General features: G+C 34.6%; 1 protein-coding gene across 1 annotated transcript in view; it reads right to left on the minus strand.

The window, feature by feature from the left end:
• Positions 1 to 24,017, minus strand: part of LOC110932503 (thiol protease SEN102-like) — a 48,527-nt gene extending 24,510 nt beyond the window's left edge. The window contains exon 1 of the mRNA XM_022175832.1: positions 23,846 to 24,017. Within this exon, the coding sequence (XP_022031524.1) occupies positions 23,846 to 24,017 (172 nt within the window). The remainder of the gene's footprint in view (positions 1 to 23,845) is intronic.
• Positions 24,018 to 24,281: the final 264 nt, after the last annotated feature.

Genomic DNA, 24,281 nt, shown 5'->3' on the forward strand with positions numbered 1-24,281 from the left:
TCTATTATGTCTCAAACAACAAAAGGGGAAGATATTCATGGCTGTTATCAGCCTTGGCGACCGCAGCCCTTTAATGGCTGAATTCAATTGTTTTTTTAGTAGTTCAGCCACCAACTAATTGCATTTAAAGCCAACCAAGCAACCCTAATTCATCCCCTATAAAACCCAAGCCTTCTCCAAGCATTTTTCATTTTCTAAACACTCTCCATTCACTCACAAACTCTCTAAATCGTTGCTGAATTCAGGAGTTCGAGCAGATTCAGCACCTTTCACAAAAGTATGCATAACTTTCTTATTTCTTAACGTTTTTCATCCATTCTTTTTCCCACTTGCTTGGAACAACCTTAGGAACATTTCTAGAGGTTTTCCATGGAATACCAAGCCCTGGAATGTCGCCAAAAAGGCTCCAAAGTGGACTGTTTGTTTCTGATTTCGTTTAAACTTGTTAATCTTAGTTGAACTTGAGTCTAACTCATCTCAAACCTATGTCCTAATGCTTATAACCTCATCTATGGTTAGGCTTAAAAATAAGATTGAGACATGTTAAATCAGAGGTTAAAACCTCACAAACTTTTGTTTTAGTTAGGGTTTTACCCACAAGAAGTGTTCAAGCTTGAAGCTTGATGAATGTGTGATTGTTAGACTAGCTTGGTCTATCTTTCATAAAAAAATCCACACACTCCTTGATGTTTTCTCATAGATTAGTTGTTATATTTCATTATTCTTGTAGGTTCATGACCCTCCTTGTTGTTCATAACAACAAGTGAAGTGGTGAACAATAGAGGTACCTAAATGGAAGCTTGTTCTTCCTACCTCATGTATGAAATCTATGATACTTAGAGGTGCCTAAATGAAGACTTTAATCTTCTGCCTCATGCTTGACATATATGATGTAATATACACTATGTAATACTTAAGTGACAACCAAATAATCGAACTCTTGGTGATGAACTAATGGACATTCGTCAAGCTAGTAGATTGCATCATCTTAGGCCTTGACAACTTGTCACGATTCTAATGGAACCTTGTTCCATGAAAACATTTAAACTCTTTTAGAGTTTCATAGTGTCAAGAACAAGTGTCATAGGTGTTAGATGATTATTTTCATATGTTTATTTTCATGCTATTTAAACTCCAAATCTCTAGAATCATATGTAAACACTTCTTAAACTCCAAATTGAACACATGCAACTTTCTAGTCTCAACAACTTCGTCACTTTGGATAATCGAAGAGCATATGCAATTTTGTGAGTATACTCGATCCCTTTTACTCTTTACTACTTTGGGATGCAACATGTATATTATACAAAATGACACTTAAACTATTTTAAACATACTCTATCCATGCTTAACATGAAACAATGTGTGATACTTGTTATTCTCGTATGCTATGTAAACTATTTGGTCGTTATATGCTCATTAACTTTGCTAGCCTCCCTTAACAATTATAGCGCTATAGGATTAACGCACCGCGCGTAACACTTGGGGTATTGTTAAGTTAAACATGTTACCTCCCGCTACTCTATTGGGATTAGACTATTTTAACGCGTTGTATACTTGGGTTTGAACATATTGTACGCAATATTTGCATACTAGTACTCACATATTATGAATCATGTTGGATATGAGCACTTTTTATTCTATTTATGCTATGTAACAAAACTTGTATACTCGCCTTTGCTTTTGCATTGAACTCTATTTTAATACATGTTGCAGGTTAATTGATGAAGTGATGTTACAAGATGAAACAAGATTTAAGTGGACTTAGAAACACACCTAGATTAAACTATTTTGTTGTTGTACATTTGAAACAATGTTGTTTATGTTGATTTCTTGTATTATACTTTAGTAATTTATGAAATCCAATTTTAATTTATATTGTCACATAGTGTTATGATGTTTTGAGCAATTTGTTCGTCTCATCCCGATGTTTGGCGCCATCGGCTGGGGTGTGACAGATTGGTATCAGGGCCATAACTATAGGGAATTAGGAAAAGTAGGAATGCTTTTACCTAGTCTATAGTTTAGAGCCTTATTTCTACGTTTTGCTCGAGACTACTTGCATGCTACCTTAATTATTTCTTATTTATCCTCTTTTATCTTTTAAACATATATGCCACTTATGTGTTAATACTTGATATGCTATTCTTATGTGTTAATACTTGTTTTATTAGGTGTTAATATTTGTTTTAATATTTCGTTCTTTATATGCCATTCTTAACATGTTTGTACTTGTTTGTTTAATCTTCAACATACGCTTTTCCTCATACATTTCACTCGACTATTCTAAATCCGCAAACAATCGTATCATATAAACGAGACAACTTCACCAAAATAGGCGTGAAACCCACAATTTGGTGAACGACTCTCAATCCATCTATTCTTTTTACATGAGATTCGTCATCAAGTTAGGAGTGAAGTCCTCACCTTGATGAAGAATTTCAATTTCAACTTTCTAGTGGACCCTCGTCAACGTGTCAAAATTAAATTTTGACCCGACGAGTACCAACCACACTTAAGGCACAAAATCGTCAAGTTAGGGGTGAAACCCGCATCTTGTCGACTAGTCCCACTCCTTGATTTTTTTTCATAAATCCCGCCAAGTCTCAAAGTTTCAATTGAATTGGGACATGTAGTAACCGGAAGGGTGAATACCGTTAACCGACGTGTCGGTGAGAGTATACCACCTATTAAGCCAAAGCATGCTTCTCGAATTCAAAAGACATTTCGACCACTTTGGTTAGTCAAAGTTCCATTTTGGAACCATCCAAGTTTTAATCGAACCTACACTTTAGTATTTTCGATCTCTTATGATGCAATTCTCTTTCCTCAATTTTGAACCATTTTTTAGATTTCACTTTTGCGCATACATCATACTATTACCTTTCATACGATTTTACACTATTAGCATGCATAATTTCACGTAATTTTATTTACACTTTTTGTAACAACAAGTGGAGACATATCATCGAGATAGGAGTGATTTCCTTACCTTGACGATTAACTCCACTTCTTTTTCTCATCTTACAACGACCTCGCCAACGGATTAGGGGTGATTCCCTTACCTAGGTGATCATTACCAATACTTTCTTTAATAGACTATATTACGTAAACACGATCATGTTTATATGTAAATCGTTTATCATTAGTCAAATCTCTAATTATTTCAACATGCATTGTTTATATGAACGAATTACTTATTCTACAATCTATTTTCATATAGCTCACACACACAAAATTCTTAACCTTTACCATAAACGCTTATTCCTCGATTTTCAAAATTCACGAAATGCTACTTAACAACCTAGTTAGTCTAATAAATCCATTGCCCACGGAATTTTGTATTCAACGTAACTATTGAAAAAGGTTCATCTTATATCCTTAAACCAGAGATTTTCTATTTTCAATTGGGAATCAAACCAACTTTCTCACGCACACCTATAAAATACTACCAATGTTATTCAATCATTTACTAAAATTTCTTTCAAAATCAATAAAATGTTTTATTAAAGACGCTTTTTCAACAATCACTAAGATCGTATACCAAAATCCTCTTTCTTAAGAATCAACGTTGTCAAAAAAATATCTAAACTTCGAATTTCTTCTTTAATGCAAGATCATTTAAAACGCTGCAAACTTATTTACTTCTAGAACCTTTTCAACCATTATTCAATACGTTAATTTAATTTAAAATGTGTGGGCAAGGACACTTCATAAGAACCAACCATTTTCAACGTATGTAAATCCTTTTTAAAACAAGAGTAGCATTTCCTTTCTTTCACAAAGTACAACACACATAACCAATAGATATTTTATACTCTCTTTACATTTACAAACTAGATTCTATATTTCATGTCAACTCAATCTATTTTGATTTAAATTAAACTTCACGCTTTGCTCAAACAACTATACATGCATACTATCTTATGTGTTTTAGTTTATATCTCGCGTCAATTTCGCAAATACTGCTCATTTTTGTTTTCTTTTATACTCAAAATTTCTTATTTTTTACGTACTTAAATTCATATACTACAATTAATACCGTATACAAAATCCTTATCTCTTACACTAACATTCATATTCGTACATTTTACATTATACTCATATGTTACACATATATTCAGGTTTATATTCATATTCATCCAATTATACTTACACTCACATTTATACAATTACGTCTACACTAATATTCATATTCATGTTTACACTCATACATCCTACTTATACCTATATCTGTACAACTATGCTTTGCTGGTGCATCTGTCTGTCAGCTACGTCTTGTATATGTTGATACACTTTGTGTGGACGCGACTCGGCTCGGTTCGACTCGGCTTGGTACGACTTGGTTTCGACACGGTTCGGTCCGGCTCAAGCCCGACGTCACGACATTCCTCCATCGTGCGCCCCAGAGTTCGACACGCGAAGCACGGATAGCCGCGAACCAATTCCTGATGACACATCATCATGATGATGTTATGATGATGTAACTAGGATGACTAAACTTCACAAATTGATGAATACAGATTCATTACGTGCATGTGATTCGTCGTCATTGGGCTTTGATGTTGGGCCGTAACTTCATCTGGGCCAAAACTACAATCGACGAAACAAAGGATAAGTTTAATATGTTGGTCGACGAAACAGAAAGTGTTTCGTCGACTTTATTGTTTCGTCGTGTCCTCTATGCGTTTCGTCATAGTCTGTGTCTGTCTAGTATAAATACCCCTCACAGTTTCTGTGTGAAACAGATGAGCACAGAGAGACTTGGTGAGAGTCGTTAAAACATTGTTTGTATATGTTTATGGTTGTACTCATCCCTAATCAATAGATATTGAATCTTTTGGTTACGCGTGTGTTCCTATTAACTGTGTTTGGTTTGCACCGTCACGGGGATTCCGCACCCGTTACTGTGTTTGTGATAAACAAGGATAGGTTTTCGTCACATCTTTGATAATCTGTTTCGTCATTTCACTCATTCAAAGTTGTTTCGTCGCCAATATATATATATATATATATAAATACATCAGTTTCGTCGATCACAACATAACACAAGGTTTCGACAAATAAAAAAAAAACAAACAAACAAACCGATTTCGACAAGCTGTTTCGTCGTTTGAATCATCAACCAGTTTCGTCGGACCTTCAATTGTTTCAGTTTCGTCGATTATCAACACTTCAATCTGTTTCATCGAACTAGAGCTTTCTGTTTCGTCGATACATCATCATCCAGCTTCGTCGCACCTTTAATCAAATCAGTTTCGTCATCCAACTTTAATCAGATCAATTTCGTCGACTGCTCAACCGCACAAAGGTGGAGATGTTGGCGGTTGGGGGTTTTTGACCGGACACCATCTTCGTCAACAAATCGCCGGTGAATCAGTGAGATGTCGGCTGTTTTTCTATGTGATTTAGGGCTTTGAGGTTTTGATGTTTGATAATAGCAGAGGAGAAGAACAGGGTTTTGGATGTTTGTTGTTGGGTATCGAAGAAGATGAAGGCGGCTTGAAAGAAATTAGTGGGGTTTTGTTTTGTATCGAGACAAACAGAGAAACAAGATTAGGTTTTTTTTTTTTTTACTTTTGGGTTTTATTAATTGCCATCAAATGAAGTGGGCCGTAAATGCTTGTTAACAAATTTTATTTGGGCCATTCACATATTTGTTGGAGCATGTTCACGTGGATTTCTTTTCTTGGCAGGTAGTAAGTGGTTGTGGGTTTTGACTAATGAACCCAAGTCTTTGTGGATAACCAATCTATTTTCAGTCATAAGTCTTCATGGCCCACTAGTGTTTGTGGCACAAATGTTCGTTGGATTTCATCTTGGGCTAAACAGTTTGAGCCCAAATTCATTAGTTGACCAGTTTATTATATGGGCAAAGAATTCTAAGTGATTTGAAAAAAGGGGTCGGATATTCGCGGAGTTGATTTGAATCGCGCTTCTAAATATAACGGCTTCATCAAAATTTGGGTTTCGTCGAAACTTGTTCAGTTTTTAAACAGAAGACTTGCAAAAGTGTGATAACAGCATGTTTTCAAGTGTGTGACCAGATTTTTCAGTTCTATACACCAATCATGAGTTGCACAAGCCCATGAGATTGGAGTACGGACCAACGACCTAGTCAAAATCCGACTTCAATGGCCGAATATTTAGCGAATACCATACCTCGACAACAACAGTCAATAAGTGCAAGTCAATGGGCTTTGGTGTCGAATCAAAATCAAAACATACAGAATCTTTTTGTAGCGAGAGGAGAAGGAAATGCAGCTACTAGAAAGACACGTCATGATCTGTTGAAGAAGAAATTCGAATCATTTCATTTCTTAGAGAATGAAACACTAAATGATATAACTACTCGTTATTATCAGTTGATGTGTGAAATGTATTATTTTTGTGTTCTTGCATCTCAACAGAAAATGGTAGCACGGTTTGCTGATGCCTACCTCCAAAGTGGAGCCCATTCATTGAGCTTTTAAAGCATACGGGCGTTCTAGATGCTGTCAATGTTAATATCTATGAGTTCATTCAGAAGTTGGAGCACAAGAACGAAGGGGAAATTCGGAAAGCTAAAAGGATTGCACCTACTCAAAACACAGAAATGTATTTGCCGGGTTTTGGTCCTTCAGCTAGTTCTAGTTCCATTCAGCAACCGAAGCTTCAAACGACGTTTGTATCCAATACAAGCTCTTCTCTGTTTCCACAGTTCAATCAAGCCCAACCACAGTGGGATCAAAGTGCTTATCTTTCACAGTCCATACCTCCACCTCAAGTTACCACTACTCAACCACAGTTCGATCAAAGTGCCTATCTTTCACAATCAATACCCACACCACAAGCCCAAGTTTCCACAACACAACCTCAATTTGATCCAAGTGTCGATTGTGGTCCGCCCATACAGTTGGGAAACGGTGATCAAACAGGAACTGTGCTTTATGCTGAAATTGTCAAGAATGTCAATGATGGTGAATCTTCAGGAAAAGATGATAGTTTGGGATACAGTGGCAGTTCGGATGACGAATCGAATTTGAATGAAAGAACTGATTCTGAAGCTGATAATTTGCCGAATGATGCTAACAAGAAATCTGACTTGATCAAGAAAGCTGATGCTACATCAGAAGAAATGGAGAAGATTCTCACTGAAGATGGATCTTTCTCTTCTCAGACTGCCTTTATGGCAAATGTCTCAGCCTCTACAAGTCAGGTAAAATCTGAAACTCCTAGCATCTATAGTGATTGTGCTGATATGAAACTTAAATGTGCTGATTTGAACGTGAATCGGAAACGGTTCATAGTCACAATCAAAGTTTGGTTTTGAATTGTCTAAGTGCAAAGAGGCAAACATGGCGTTAACTCGAAACGAAAAGGATTTTAAATCTGTAATTGAAACCCTAAAGAAAAGTGTTTCCGAATTGAAAAAAGTTGTTTATCATAAACAAGTTACTATTAACGATTACATTAACATTGTTGATGAAACCAAAAAGGAGTTAGCCATTGCCAAATGCGAGCATGATGCTATCAAGCAAAAATTAGAGAGTTATTCTAACTCCCGATTTGTGCTCGATCACATAATTGACGTTCAACAACTGAAAGGGAACGTGAAAGGCGTAGGGTATAAGGTGTGTCCACCTCCTTTGAGACACAACTATACCAAAATGCCCGATGAAGAGGATATGCCTTGGTATGAACCCAGTGTGCCTCTTGATTATGAGGAAGTTACTACTGGCCTAGGGTTCAAACCGGACAATTCATCGGAGGGCTCATCTGATAACAAAGAAAAGTCATCATGTGCTTCAAATCAAAGTCCTCCAACCATTGAGGACTATAATTCTTCAGATGATGAATCAGATGTAAGTGACCAGGATGGATCACTTGATGAGACGAAAGGAGTAGAAATTCCAATTGAGAATCATATTCTGTGTGATCCTCCTACTCCTGCAGTGCAACCTGTTGCCAAGCAAGTGATAGATCCTGTCAAAGCTGTCAAAGATGTTAAGAATGACAAAGAATGTGTGTTTGCTGTTAAGAGCAATAACGTGTTGTATACTTTGGTCGGTGATGCTAAAATTTATTCGGACAATGATTTTCCAATTAAAAATGTCAATCCATCCTTAATTGATAAAGTTTTTGAAGACAACACGAATAAATTTTTGGGAAAGACCATCCCCGAAGTTGTAGTAACACAATGTGATCCAATTCCAAAAGCTGAAATCAGGAAACAATTCGTAAATCAAAAATCACCGACAAAGCAACAAGCTATTGCTGCTAAGGGCAAACAACCAGTTCAACGACCTCAAAGGCCTAACGTTTCTAAATCAAAATTTGAAACAAAGGGAGCTCGTTATCAGAAGAAAAACAGTAATGTCAAATTTGTAGCATCAAAGGGTACGGATAAAATTGAGACTTTTGAAAACAAATCAAACACCGATTTTGTACAACAAGTTAAGATTTTGAAACGTAATAGCGATAACAATTACACCCAACACACAAACGGGTGTGATGAAAGATCAAGTACCTCAGGTTCTACAGGTTCGACATCTGCTAGTCGATCAAATTCTCCTAAGTTTGTTGAAAAGAGAACATGTTTTAAATGTGGGAAGTTTGGGCACATCATTAAAGACTGCACAAACTCTCCCAAACCAAATTTTGTTGAAAGAACCCCTTCTGAACAAGGTCACTCACAACGTCGTCCTGTTTCTCCAAAACATGATAAAAGAACTGTTAAGGAACAAGAAACGAAACAACGACGTCATAACATCAAAGCTGTTGAAAAGGCTTTAAAATCTGAAGTCAAAACGGTTAAAAGGAAACCTAGTTTGTCACAACCATTAAAACCAGAAGTTTCAAAATTTGTTTACAAAACTCAATCTGGTAAACAAAAACAAACTTGGAAACCTAAATCGGGTGAAAGTTCAGGGGGAGGTGCTGTGTTTAAAAATCATCAGGAAATTGAAATTACATTTCTTGATTCTCAGGGGCAACCCAAGTCTATGAAGGCTTGGGTCCCCCTCTCCAACTAATCTCTGAGTGAGTGTGCAGAATGTTCCAGGAGGAACTATTGATAGTCGTAAGATTGTTGATAGTGGAGCGTCCTTGCACAAGATAGGCGACAGAAGAAATTGTTGCCTTTGATGGAGAGAAAAAGAAAAAGAAGTGAAAGAAATGTATGAGAAAGAAATTGAAAACCTTCGACAAAATGAAAATCATTCAAAAGTTTGATTGTTAAAGGCTTTGATCGGGTCCCCAGGATAGATTCAATCAAAATGTACGCACCTGCAGCACGTCTGATGTTCAAAATCAACAAAATGAACGTGCAGTGTACATTTCTTCGCGGTGAAATTGAAGAAAATGTGTTTGTTGAACAAACCAACTGGGTGTGCGGATGCCTTGGCGTGGATTGAACAACCGCACACTACTTCTAAAGAGAAAGACAAAGACCTTCACTGGTGCAATATGGAAGACCAGCCGGACCTGGAGGTTTCTGATCTTGTTGCTGTGAAGAGATTTCTCGGCAAATTGAAGTAGCTACAAAAATCAACTTTGAAATCCACACCGGGTGGATATCCAGTTTGGGAGAGCTCTCAGATTCATTGCAATGCACGAAGAAGTTGCAGGATACGGTTTTGAATTTCAAATCTCTCCTATACTTGTCGATATTTAAGTTGCTTTATGAATTATATCATCTCGTACAACACTCTTTGGCCAGACACGTTGATCTCAAATATCACCTCACACGTGATTGTTTCCCTATGAAACTCGTCAATGTTGTCATGGTCCGTACCGCTTACCGACATACCAACTGATTTTTCCAAAATTCGATAAATTATTTCTGATTAACTTAAATTTTGGTAAACAGTATTGAGGTAAAACATGAGTTAACCGACATCGAAAAATCATTTTTTTTTGTAAATACCTTTGTGTTTTTAAATTTATCTTAATTTGTTGATTTTAGGGGGGTAAATCCAAAATTTTAAAAATCCAAAAACATCGAAAAATTTCAAAAACACAAAAACATGGAAAAACAAAAATGAGTTTCCAGGCGGGAAAAAGAGAAAATGATAGTAAATCAGTAGTCTGTCTAAACCTCTTTAAACTGAAATGCAAAATGAAAAATGTTTAAGCAGCTCTATATAAGATGTATCGGTAGGCTCACAATCATTTTAAAGTGTGCAGGGTGATATAAACCTAAATCGACTGAGGTGGGAACCGCACATTAGCATATGGTCTTAGTACCAAAATTTCGTTTGAGAGATTGCCGAGGTTCTGAGATATTCGGTCTTTATGTTGCTTATCATCTGGGTATCATGGTTGTATCTTTTACCGAAAAATAACGGGGACGCAAGTCTAGATCTTCCATGATACTATAAATACGTGTACATATTGCATTCGACCTCAATAAGTGATCAACAATCACATGTCCAAACAAAATAAGTGATAATATATCACATTTATCTGGGAGTCAAGTTCGTCCCTCTGCTGTACGAAAGTACTGACCTGTTCACGGACTTGCTCCTGTGCCCTCATGTATAATGAAAATCAAGTTCCTCATCAATAAGTGATTCTATCACATAGGGCTTGTTTTCAAATCAAAATAAGTGAGTTTCTCACATTCTTTTATACGGTCAAACAGATGATAATCGGTATACTCACCGGTAAGATGAACTCTCGTGCATACCTTGATACGGGAATGTGTCGTGTGTGGATGAACACCGGTCGGTAAGTATAAATCATACCTTAACGTATCCCCCCGCCATGATTACATCTGATAAGTTGAGCTTATGTGGACAACAATACCGATAATCGTTATAAGATGCTTATCTAAATGTTAACTAATTGAACAACAAGAGCGTTTTGACATGACCATACACTGATATGATTCTCTTACCCTCGAAACTCGCAAAAAGAATGTCTGTAAATATTTATTTATTGCTTTTAGTTTTTGCATATTTGTATATATTTATTTATTGTTTTCCGTCTTTACATTTGAAAAATGAAAAATACCAAAATGATTTTAGGTGTGTTTTAATATAAACTTTATAAAAGCCAAAAAGATTTGCTTCTAGTTTATTTTTGATTGACCAATGTTGGAACTCGAGTCTATCCTACCCAAAATCCCGATCGTAAGCTGGAAATCAATTGCATCTTCATAAACAGTCGAAGTTAACAGCTTTTGAAAGTTAAAGGATTAAAATTGATCAATTTTTAAACTTTCAAAGTGTTGTCGGTCGGTAGTTGATTGAAATATGGTCACACATGTGTCGTTTGTTTATGGAAACTATATTCCAAGCGGTTGTTCTCAATATGCGTTTAGATTTCTTGCGTGTGCAGATGCTAAAGGCGAGGAGAACATGTTCGATGACAAGCTTTGGAATGAAGACACACCGTGTGTTAGGTCCGGTTTCGCTCCGATTCGATTGCGTAACGACACGTTCAACGTGCGGAATCCGTGAACGTGTGTGACCGAACACACGAGATCGTACAAATGACGTGATTCTATTGATGATGTAACAAATACAAGCTCCGTGAATCACGTTTTGCCACTTTCTCTCTCTAGTTTCTCTCTCTAAGCACCTAGCTTCTCCAAGCTCTAATGTGGCAAAAGTTTTCAACTCTAAACCTAAGGCTCCTATTTATAGGCACAAGGTTATAAGGGATTCCCCTTATTTACAAGTTTGCCACCTTGCCTATTTCTCTATTAATTACAATATAAAGCCTATTTTACTACAGTTTCAGCTACGGTTCTGATTGACGCAGGCGATAGACATCACTGCACTAACAGACTCCCCCTTGGATATTGCCGCAGTCAATCTGTAGTCAAACTCGTAGCGACTAGTCTTTCTCTCTCTCTCTGAGTCTTCTTGAAGGTTTGACGGTATCAGCAACCATAGACTCCCTCTTTCTTGAACAAAAATCCTCGTGGATCTGTTTCTGAGTTTCCGTTGCTCCCCCTCTCGCTTAGACTCTTTTTCTACAGGCTCCCCCTTTCGTCAAGCTTCCGTGCTTTTGGGATCGACACCTGCTTTCCGATTACAAGCTCTTCCAGGAACGATACCTGGCTCTTTGAATCCACGCTTTTGTTTGCGTTGAGCTCGTCTTCAGACTCCCCCTTAGACTCAGCTGTCGGGATCGTAGTCTGGCTTTCATCGTTTCACAAGTTCAGAATCAATTCCTGGCTTTGTTCTACATCTGCTCAGGACTTGAAACCTGGTTAACCTGCATATCCTCTACCTCACTATAAGTTTCACAAATTTATAACAATTAATTCCCGTAAACTTACTGGTAGATATCATTTACAACAAACACATTAGTTACATCAAGTTCAAATAAATGACCTTGATTAACCAATATACACAATCTTTTAAAATATTTGTATATGACATTCAAAGTTTTCAACATATTCTCCCAAACCTGTTCATCATGATTAGCACTCAAATTTTGAATACCAGCTCTTCAACATCAGTTGTCGAAAATCTTTTTGACTTTTCAAAGAATTTATGCTAAAACACTCCGAAAATCTTTTTGGATTTTTGTTTTTGAAAGAAATGTAGTAAACAAATATATAGAAATAATATTTTTGTGAGTTTGTGTAAGAGGATCATATCAGTTCATGAGACAAATCACTAGCACCGTTAAGCTTTTAATCGTTTTAAGTTCTAATTCACCTCGATTGACGATATAATTGTCCTCTTAAATTTTCACACATTTTTCAAAGTATTCAGGATATGATTTAGATGTTTTAGGAACTTAGCTCAATTCATGTGTCCCACCTCTTGAATATACTCCCGTATCCAGAATCTCAATATTCAGTCTTACAGGCAAGAATACTACAATGATGTCTGTACATAATTTAGGGGTTAAATGCGAGAACTGAGAGATCTCAGGTCAGAACTTTCGTTCAGCAGAGAGATATCAGTTTCGACTTAGCAGTGTGTCCCCTTTAGAGGATCTTTTTAGCTACAACAGATGATTATCAATTTTATTGTCTAATCACTGAGGGCTAGAATGCTGTGTTTCAAGCATTTATTGCAAAGCATTATCCAGGGACTAGGTCAGAACTACCGTTCAGCAGAAGTCCCGAAATAATACCCCAGACATCATTTTAGTAGAAACACCTAGTATTTTAGAATATGAAATCTTTCAAACGAGATTTCAGGGGTTACCTATATATCCAAGTAGTGTTCCCCACAAATTTCGCAAGTTTGAAATTTTATGTTTATATCCCGAATATATCTACTAAATGTACGAAAACCTATCGTCACATCATTAGTGAAATCGTTTATCACTTTTGACAATACATTTCTTTAGCATGCTGTGATAGTCCACTGTTGTACTATCATTTCCTCTTTTATCAACAAAACTCATTTTTTCTTTTTCAATGTTTTTGGAATTTTTCAAATTTTCTAATTTTTTTTTTTTTTAAATTTTTCTCCCCCTAAAATCAAAATATGTTTGAATTTTGATTTTCAAGGAAAATTTGAAAGCTGTACAAATAAAATGACAAACTGATATCAAATCACTTCAATTCGCCATTCATTTGGCATAAACAATCAGAACTCCCCCTCACAACAAACTATTTTCCCATTGTGATTTCAAAACACTTAAGTTTGTTTTAATCAAAATGGTTTTTCCGGAAAATTAGTTTTGTGCGACATTTCATAAACTCGGGGTTTCATCACATTGTTTTTCATATTATCACTTTTAGGAAAGATGAATCAAGTACAACTTAATGTCCCTGATTTATCTTTTAAAAGACGAAAAATCACCAGAGTGAAATTTCTCAAGAAATGTGCCGATTCATGTTCCACGCTTACCAACCTGGGAACTCCGGCAAGTCAGGGTTTTTCATTTAAACAGATTCACCCAAGCCTGACCAGCCTTGGGTTTGGTAGTTTTTACCTCAACAACTGGCTCTTCTGGTTTTGTCGAACCAGAATCATTGCCTGAGTGTGGCTTGTCTGACTTTGACCTGTCAGATTCATCGCCGACACGTTTCTTTTTCTCCTTTTTCTCTGTTGTCCTCAAATTTGTAATTGATGAACTCGGCTTGTTTGACTTTGCAGTCGATTGAAGCGATTCATCAGTACTTTTATTCTTACCAACTGAAGAACCTGGGGACAAAATCCTTTCCAGATATTCTCTGGCCTTCTTCCTCTTCTTACGCAGTCTGTCTTTCTGCCCCTGAGAAAGTTTTACTTTCGTTTCCTGAACTTTCTGTTCTTGAACTTTTGGTTCTTGAACTTTCTGTCCTTTGGGCTTGACTTTGACTGGTTTCTTTGCCTTACTTTGAGATTCAGCCCTCGATCTTCCCATTGATCTTCTTGGACAATCTCTGGCAATGTGTCCTCGAATTTGGCAGTTAAAGCATCTTCGCGTTTCATAACTCCAATTCTGGCAGTTAACAGCAATGTGACCTCTAACTCCACAAGAGTAACACACTCTGTTATCATACCATATATCACCTTCACTCCAAACGCTCAGATCATAACACTGTCTGGCTTTGTAGTAATCTGCACTCCTCCTCAATGTTGGATTTGGCTTTGAAGCACTGTGGTCAAACCTGCACCACTTATTAACAACATTTTGTGAGTTTTCATTTTTAACTTTTTGTGATTTTTGTAAATGATTGGATGATTGATCTGATGAGCTTTTATTTTCCTTTTTAGGATTTTTCAAATTTTTATCTTTTTGTTTCTGTTCCACATTCTTCTTTACAGGTTTTTGCGTTGAGCATTCACCTTCCTCAGTAGATTGCAAAACAGTATTTTTAAACATTTCATTTAATTTCAAAAATGTTTTTCTTTTTTCTTCCTTTTCTTTTTCATCATCAGATTTGTCATCACAATCCTCAATTTTGACTTTGTCAAAATTTGTGACCTTGTCACTTATTGGAGCAGAATTGATCGGTTTTGGACAAGGAAAATTCAATCTGTCTGATGAAGTCACAAAACCTTTCAATTTCGTTTCAAGTTCATCAATCTTGATGTCACACCCCAACCGATGGCGGAAACATCGAGATGAGACGTACAAACTGTTCAAAGACATCATAACACTAGTGGTGACAATAATTAAAGTTTATTTCATTGATATTCATAAGTTTCATACAATACATGGAAATGAAAAAGTACATAACATAGATTGTAAATTTAAATAGTTGATGGGTTTCTAAGCCATCCTAGCCTTTTCTTGTTTTCTTGAATCCTCAGCCTGCAGTATGCATTTAAAATACAATCAACAAATAATTGCTGGCGAGTATACAGGTTTGAATATAGCATAATAGAGTTAAATAGTTTATCAAATCTATTCCATGTGAACAACTGATATTAATTAACTGTTGTACTCGTAACGATGAAATCCACATGTCCAAACCATAGTTACGCAATTAACATAGCCTAACCCTCGAAAGGGTGGTAATAGAGTTAATAGATTAAACCTAACAATACCCGTATATACGGGAGGGGCGTTACAACCTACAGCTCTAAAATTGGCGGATGTTACAGTCTCCCCTACTTTAGGAGATTTCGTCCTCGAAATCTAAGATTAACGTATTTCATAAAAATTTAGAACAATCCACATGCCATACTTAGTTAACAAGATTAACGTATCCCTGGCATGTGAATACACAGGTCAACCCATCGAGTATGTTAAGGTGTGGCTTCTTACGAAGTTAATGACAAGTTTATCACATAAAGTTTAACCCAAGTAACACGAATCCAGTATATCGTATTAGCATGCACGTGAAATAAATTCTAAAATTTTTGAAAAGGAACGTTCAATCATAAAATTTCATTGAGAACGAATAAAAGTTGGTAACTACCTCCGAGGTAAGAGAATCACCTCTAGCTCGTTGGTGAAGTTAGAAAGTGAGTGGAGCTAATCATCAAGGTTTGGGAATCACCCCTATCTTGATGATAAGTTTCCATTTTTTTTTTTTGGGAATATGAGTATTAACAAGCATCAAGATGTATCAAAGTATTCATATATAATGTATTATTTTGTGCATTGCATAAGAAAATGTTCATGTTTAAATGGATAGATTGTGCAATGAAAGTGTTTAGCATTGTGTTTTTGATAAGGAAATGCATACTACACCCAAAAGTGTGAAAAGAAAATGGGTCAAGTATACTCACCTTAGAGTGCGTTGCGTTTCTTGGAATAAGATAGAATAAATAGAATGATAGAATCCCAAGAAATGTGCACAAGAAGATTACCCTATTAAGTTGGATGGATTTATCAATTATTGGGAATTTTGGGAATTATTAATTAACAAGGCAATTAAAAAAAAATAGAATTTAACATCTCTAAATTATATAAATTATATGCCTTATATGTTTAATAATTTATGACAAATAAATAGATAAAATAAAGATTAATCCTACCAAATATCACAAATAGGATTTCCAAAATATTGGATTAGATAAATAAAATTTAAATATGTAAATAATTATTTTAGATTAACAATCTAAAATAAATAATTTAACATTAATTAACAATTCTATAAATAATAAACTTATTTATAAAATTCTAGTTATATAAAATAAGATAATAAATCTGAAAAACAAATTAAATAATAATGTCTGAAATAATTAAATATGTGTAATATAAATTTCTGTTTTTAATAAATATAAAATTCTGATTTAATAAGTATATATGATAACAACAATTCTAATTATAAATAATTCTGATTCTTAAATAATAAATCAGAATTATATAAATAACACAAAGAATAATTCTGAATTTTAATTCTGAAAAATAATAGAAATAAAATTCTGAATTAATAAATATAAATTCTGAAAATATATCTGATTTTATTAATAATAATTTCTGATTTAATAAAAATAATTCTGAAATATATTTAATAATAAAAATTCTGAATTAATCAAATAAGAAGTAAAAATTCTGGAATAATAATTATAAATTCTGAAATAATAAAACTGATTTATTAAATTTCTGATTTAATTAATAAATCAGAAAATAATATATATGTTCAAAAAAATTCTGATTTTAATTAATTATTCAAATTCTGAATATAATTTCTGAAAAAGTATATTTTCTGATTTTAAAATAACTAAATCTGATTTTTAATAAATCTGATTTTATAAAGCTGAAATAATAAAATAAAATTCTGAAATATGTATATCGGAAATAATAAAATTCTGATTTAATTAATAATCAGAAAATAATATATCTGATTATAAAAATTTCCGATTTTAAATATATATTTCAGTTTTAAAATAAATAAATATGTTTAGTAATTAATATATTTGTTTCCTAAATAAATATAGTTGATTTTATAAAAATTTCAGTATTATATATTAATATTTATAATATATAAACCTGATTATATGTATTTATATCTTAAAATTTTGATTTATATAATAATAATAATAATAATAATAATAATAATAATAATAATAATAATAATAATAATAATAGTAATAACAATATATAAACCGGAAAATAAAACGAAAACTAGTCGGACAGAAGGATTTACCTGTTCGACGACGACCAGGCGGTGGCCGGAGATGGTGAAGACGGTGGCAGGTGGCGGTTCCGGCGAATAGCTTCGAGTCGGGTTTGGTTTCAATCGGGTTCGGTTTTGTCTCGGAGTTCGGGTGAAAAGGAAACGAGATAGGTAACTTGGTCGGGTTTATATAAGGGATTGAAGTCGCCGGTTACGGTAAGTGAAAGGTCGTTTTCCGGTAAGAAGACAAAAGGGCCGGCGAAGAAGATGATCAGTTTCCCGGCGGTTATGTTTGAATTAGATTCGCGCATTTAATACATGTTAAATATGTTACGAGCTCGGGGTATAACACATGTTCTGGTGTAGACCAGTTGGTTTGTGCGCGTTGTTTGGGGTCTTGAGGTCGCGGGTTCGAAACCCGGGTCACGCATGGATTCAACCTTTTTTTTTCCTTTTTAATTATAAGTTAACAGGACTAACTGGGATTCCTAACCCAGTTAGAGACCCCCTTTATACAAACTAACCTAGTTATCTATAACTAGGTTATCCACCAATTCTCAAGGATGAACTAACCTAGTTAACTAATGTTGACTAAGAAATTTAATAAAACTCAATAAATTTCAGAAAAATACATATTTATTTAGTTTAATTGGTTATTTTATTTATCTAAAATATTAATAAAATAATATAAAAATCATTTTTAACCCAAATTTCAATATTTTTACCGAATTAGCGTATAAATTCCCAATTTTGTACGGTTTAGGGTAATCTCTTGGCAACGATGAATTAAAGAGTCGAAGTTAAGATGGAATTCCTCTGTTTTTACGTGTTTAACATAGTTTCAACGTGTTTAACATAGTTTCAACGTGTTTAACATAGTTTCATAGTTTCAATGATTCATAGTATTCAAACACAAAATATGGATAAAATCATGCAATTTCATTATGATTTCAAGTCTCGAGTACAATTTTGGAATTTGAATCAAGTACAACAAAGGTACAACTTACAAAAGTAGAAAGTACAAGTAGACTTTCCAAAAATGGAAAGTTTGAAAATACGAAATGTTACAGTCTCCCCTACTTTAGGAGATTTCGTCCTCGAAATCTAAGAGGAAGACTGTTGAAAAGATGGCATCCAAGGATTCCACAGAGAGAATAGATGAAACTTGATTGTGAATGGGAGTCATATCAAAGACATGGAATAATAGAGAATAGTGGGAGTATGGAAGTGAACGATTGACTCTAAGTGGATGCAAGTATAAGAATGGCATAAGTATTGGATATACAAAAGTTGCGTAGTAAGAATGGAGTTTCGTCTTGGATAATCGGACATAATGCGTTTGTAAGTTGTTTAAAGTTTGCATTAGGTCCAAAAAGGTGTGCAAAACACTGAATTTCTCATGGCACGTTTCACGAAAGTTTGGTAACGTGGTGAAAACACTTATATATAGGATGTACCAGCGGTGTATCCACCATGTTTTGACCATGTTACGTCCGTTTCGTTATTCGTGTCATGTTACGTTCCATGTCTTACCATACACAGTAGTACACTCTATGGTTCTCATGCGCTTATTACTATAATCCCGTGTGCACCCGCGATTATACCAATCGTCGCATGATCCGCATAGCTTGTACTAATTTGCGTATGAATCAAGGTATACATAAATTTTGAAAATAAGATTGTGTGCGTATAAAAATGTAACATGTAAGCATGTTCGCGTTCCAAATAGTATAAGACTAACGTAAACGAATCCTTCGGGTTTCGCCCGTGTACATGTGCGAATGTATAAATTTTGAGTAAAAAGCATGAGCATAGTATAAGTTTAAATTTGAACACGCACGTGAGCATAAACATAAAACGCATGCCAGGAGTGTGAGCAAAAGTATTAGCATAACGTGTATTAAAATGAGCATAAATGTGAGCACAATTTGAGCACAAACGAATGACGTGAGTATGGACAAAATTCGTATAAATGAGAGTACAACAAAAGTACGAGTATAACATAAATCGTATAAATGAGAGTATGAACACAAGTACGAGTGTGAATACGAGTATAAATATGAGTATAAACATAAGATGCATGAGTATGGTTGTAAATGTGAAAATTAAGTGTAAAACATGAATGTTTAAGTACGAATGGAATGTATGAGTATATATATATATATATATATATATATATATATATATATATATGAGTGTAAACGTGATCGTATAAGTACAAGTACAAGTATGTTGTTGCGACTATGAGTATAAATATGAGTACAAGTGTAAGCATACGAACGTATTGTGGGGAGTACGTGTGTAAATATGAGTCAAAGTATAGACACGAAACGTGTCGTGGTAGTTATGAGTATATAAATACGAGGATCATAACAGACGTGAGAATGTGTCTGAATATAAATACAAGTATAAACATAGCGGTATAAGCGTATACGCAAATTGCATACGTATGAATGTGTATATGATTATAAGTAAAACGAAGGTGTATGAATATGAATTTAAGTATCACGTAAATGTATAATTGTGAGTGTGTGTATAAACGTAAAACGTATGAGTTTTGAATCGTGAGTATAACATAAATGCGTAAGTGTGAACATAAGTGGAAGCATAAAATGTATAAGTATGGACGTAGGGATTAATGATTTTGTTTATAATATAAAATTAAAATACATGAGTTTATGCGCATAAAAGGTTTAAAGTTTTGAATATGAAAGGAAAAAAAGAACGAGTGACACGCGTGAGATTGTTGTGAGATATTGACTAAAACGTGTAAAATGATATACATATATAGTTGTTTGTGCAAAACGTGAAGTTAAATTAGATTGAGTTGTCAGGAATGTAGAATCTAGTTTGTGAATTGTAAAGAGAATATAAAGGAAAACATCTTTTGATTATGCGAAAGGATACTTTGTAAAAGAATGGAAGTGCTATTATGGTTTTAAAAAAAAATTCATAGCTGAAAATTTGTCGTCCTTATAAAGTTTCCTTGCCCACGTGTTTTGAATTTAATTAACGTATCAAGCGAGGTTTTGAAAAGTTCTTCGAATTAAAAAGTTTGCATCGTTTTAAGAAGTTTTTTTTTTTTTTTTTTTTTTTTTGTATTACTAACTTCGAAGTTTACAGATTCTAGTGAAAAGGTTTAACCTTAGGAAAAGGAATTTTGGTATATGAACCTGGTGATCGTGAAAGGTGTCCTTAATAAAATGTTTTTGTTGATCTTGAAAAGAGTTTTGATAACTGATCGGATAATATTTGTAATATTCTGTATGAAAAGTTGGTTTGATTCTCAATTGGAAATTTAGAATTCTTTCGTATAGTGATGCGAGATGAGTGCGTTTTAGTAATTACGTGGAATACGAAATTTTGTGGGCAATAGATTTATTAAACTGATTAGGGTGACAGTAGTATTTTGTGAAATTTTTGAAATCGAGGAATACGCGTTTTTGGTAACATTGAAAATTTTTGTGTATGCGAGCGATGTGAAAATAGATTATAGAATAGGAGATACGTCTAAATAAATGAAGCATTTTGAAATACATGATAAATGATTTAGGTATAAACATGATCGTGTTTACGCAATATAATCTATTAAAGAAAGTATTGGTAACGATCACCTAGGTAAGGGAATCACCCCAAATCCGTTGGTGAGGTCGTTGTAAGATGAGAAAAGAAGCGAAGTTAATCGTCAAGGTAAGGAAATCACTCCTATCTCGATGATATGTCTTCACTCGTTGTTACGAAAGTGTAATTAAAATTAAGTGAAATTATGCATGCTAATGATGTATAATCGTATGATGTATGCGCAAAAGTGAAATCCTAAAAATGGTTCAAAATTGACAAGGAAGAGTTTCATCATAAAAGATCGAAGATAATAAAGTGTACATCTGATAAAAAGGAACTTGGATTTTCTGGGAGAGTGAGAGTACTGACGAGATGATGACATCTAGAAATTCAAAACAAGAAATGGATGAGACTTTTAATCATAATGTTTTTGTTTAGGAAAATTGACTTCATGTATGCATCACATAGCACATAGTTTCTCACATGGATCGCCAAATAGTTTCACATAGTTTAACATAGTATTACACATAGAATGATGTTTCACATAGAATAATGAAAGCAATATAAATTTAGTTTGTTCACGAAAGAGAGTAGTTATTAATTGTTTTGGATTGCGATAATAACGTGCTTCGTGTTCCCAAATTTGAATTGAAGATAACGCTCAAATATAAATCACATGATAATTGAGATAGCATAAAAAGAGATTTTATCAATAAATATGGAGTGTCACGGAACGTAACATAGACTATTCCAAAGTGAATCGAAGTCCTTTTCGAATTAAGGAAACGTGCTTTGGCCTAATAGACAAACATTCTCATCGAGGAGCGACTAACGATGTTTGTCCTTCCAGTTACTACACGTCCTTAATCGATTGGGTAAATCGAAACTTTGGCGAGATCGAAAATCAAGGAATGGGACTAGTTAACAAGATGCGAGTTTCACCTCTAACTTGATAACATCGTACCCTAACGTGGTTAGTACCCATCCAAAGATGAGGGTCCACTAGATTAGGAAATGGAAAACTCCCATCAAGATTTGGATATCACTCCTAACTTGAGGGTAGATTTCGTGCAAAATCAAAGTATAGCTGAGTGAAAATCATCACCAAGTGTGGGAATCACCCCTATCTTGATGAATCATTTCGATTGTGTTATAAGAGTGTCTTCAAAGCTTCCAAGTGTGTATTGTGTTAGCCTTAGGAAAGGCTTGTATATTAGAAGTCCAAAAGAATAGAGAGAAGCAAAGAAGAAAGCAAAGGATAATGTCTTTAACAGCAAGTAAATGAGAAAGCTCTTAAACTATAGACTAGGTAAAGCAAGGCAATCCTAATTCCCTATAGTTATGGCTCTGATACCAATCTGGTATCAGAGTACTCCTACTATAGACTAGGGGAAAAGAAAGGCAATTCTACCTAATTCCCTATAGTTATGGCTCTGATACCAATCTGTCACACCCCAACCGATGGCGGAAACATCGAGATGAGACGTACAAACTGTTCAAAGACATCATAACACTAGTGGTGACAATAATTAAAGTTTATTTCATTGATATTCATAAGTTTCATACAATACATGGAAATGAAAAAGTACATAACATAGATTGTAAATTTAAATAGTTGATGGGTTTCTAAGCCATCCTAGCCTTTTCTTGTTTTCTTGAATCCTCAGCCTGCAGTATGCATTTAAAATACAATCAACAAATAATTGCTGGCGAGTATACAGGTTTGAATATAGCATAATAGAGTTAAATAGTTTATCAAATCTATTCCATGTGAACAACTGATATTAATTAACTGTTGTACTCGTAACGATGAAATCCACATGTCCAAACCATAGTTACGCAATTAACATAGCCTAACCCTCGAAAGGGTGGTAATAGAGTTAATAGATTAAACCTAACAATACCCGTATATACGGGAGGGGCGTTACAACCTACAGCTCTAAAATTGGCGGATGTTACACTTGATCCTTGAATTCTCAGCTTCATTTTCAAGCTGTGATATTCTCTCAAGATAAGACTTGATTGATTTTTCATTTTCAATTTTAAGATTTTCAAGAACAGATTTTTCATTTTCCAAGACTTTTAACTGTTCTTGAAATCTTGTTTCACTCTCTTTTAAATTTTTGTTTTCCAGTTTAATCCAGAAATCTTCAGATTCTGAAGATTTGCTTTTGCTTTCAAAATCTTTTTCAAACTCAGCAATTTTCTTTTGAGCATCTACAGCTTCATGCTCAAGTCGAATAATTTTAGCAAGATGAGAGTTTATTTCGCTTTGTTTTTCCAAATTATTCTTTCCAAAAATATCTCTCTCATCTTGTAAAATCTTCATTTGACTTTTGAAATCATTTTCCAATTTTTTAAAGTTGTTGTTTTCTAATAACAAACTCTCAAGACTCTTTAAGAGTTTGTCATTATCAGATCTCAATTTTTCACAGTTTGAACGTAAGCCCTGAATCTGTTCGTCATCAGCTTTCTTCTCGTTTTTCAGAGTATTGTTTTCCAATGTCAAACTCTCCACATCCTTCAAGAGTTTCACACTGTCGGCTTCTGATTTTTCGCATTTCGAGCATACAACTTCACATCTTGAAGTTTCATCCTTCTTAGATTCTTCAATCTTTGTTATTCCTTCTCTAACCCTGTTGATTAATTCAATAAACTCATCCAAACTTATTTTTCCTGAGTTTCTTTCTATTTCATCTATTAACTCTTTCTTTTTCTTTTTCTCTTCTTCATCTCCCCACCATTTCTTCTGCCAATAATCATCCTCTTCTTTGTACTCCTGGATGATGGCTTCGATATCTATCGTTTTGTCATCAATTGCAATGTTACCATATTCATCAAGATAGCACTCTCTATCTGGATCCCATCGATTTGCAAGTTTTGCTTCCTGATAAACACCTGAGAGTCGGATGATCTTTGCTTCAGCAACCATTTTTCGATATTCGTACTTTTGTTGTTCTGTACGATTATCCTTCCACGGAATAGGTTCATTTTTCGCCATGAACTTATATTTGTGAATTACCTTGTAAATTCCCTCGTGTTACCTGCAAATCAACAACCAAACAATCAGTTTAAAAATATCAAACAACTAAAATTTGACGAGAGATCGATCGTTCAAACAGAATGCTAGTTGATTCGGACGGGGTACTGTTAAATTGGTTGATCGATCGGTTGGGCACTTTGTTATTCGATGAAATTACTAGCCGATCGAATGAACTGGTCGAACCAAGACAGTGCTAGTCGATCGAATGAGAATGTCCTGCTA

This window comes from Helianthus annuus, chromosome 11, assembly GCF_002127325.2.
Source record: "Helianthus annuus cultivar XRQ/B chromosome 11, HanXRQr2.0-SUNRISE, whole genome shotgun sequence".
NCBI classification, from domain to species: domain Eukaryota; kingdom Viridiplantae; phylum Streptophyta; class Magnoliopsida; order Asterales; family Asteraceae; genus Helianthus; species Helianthus annuus.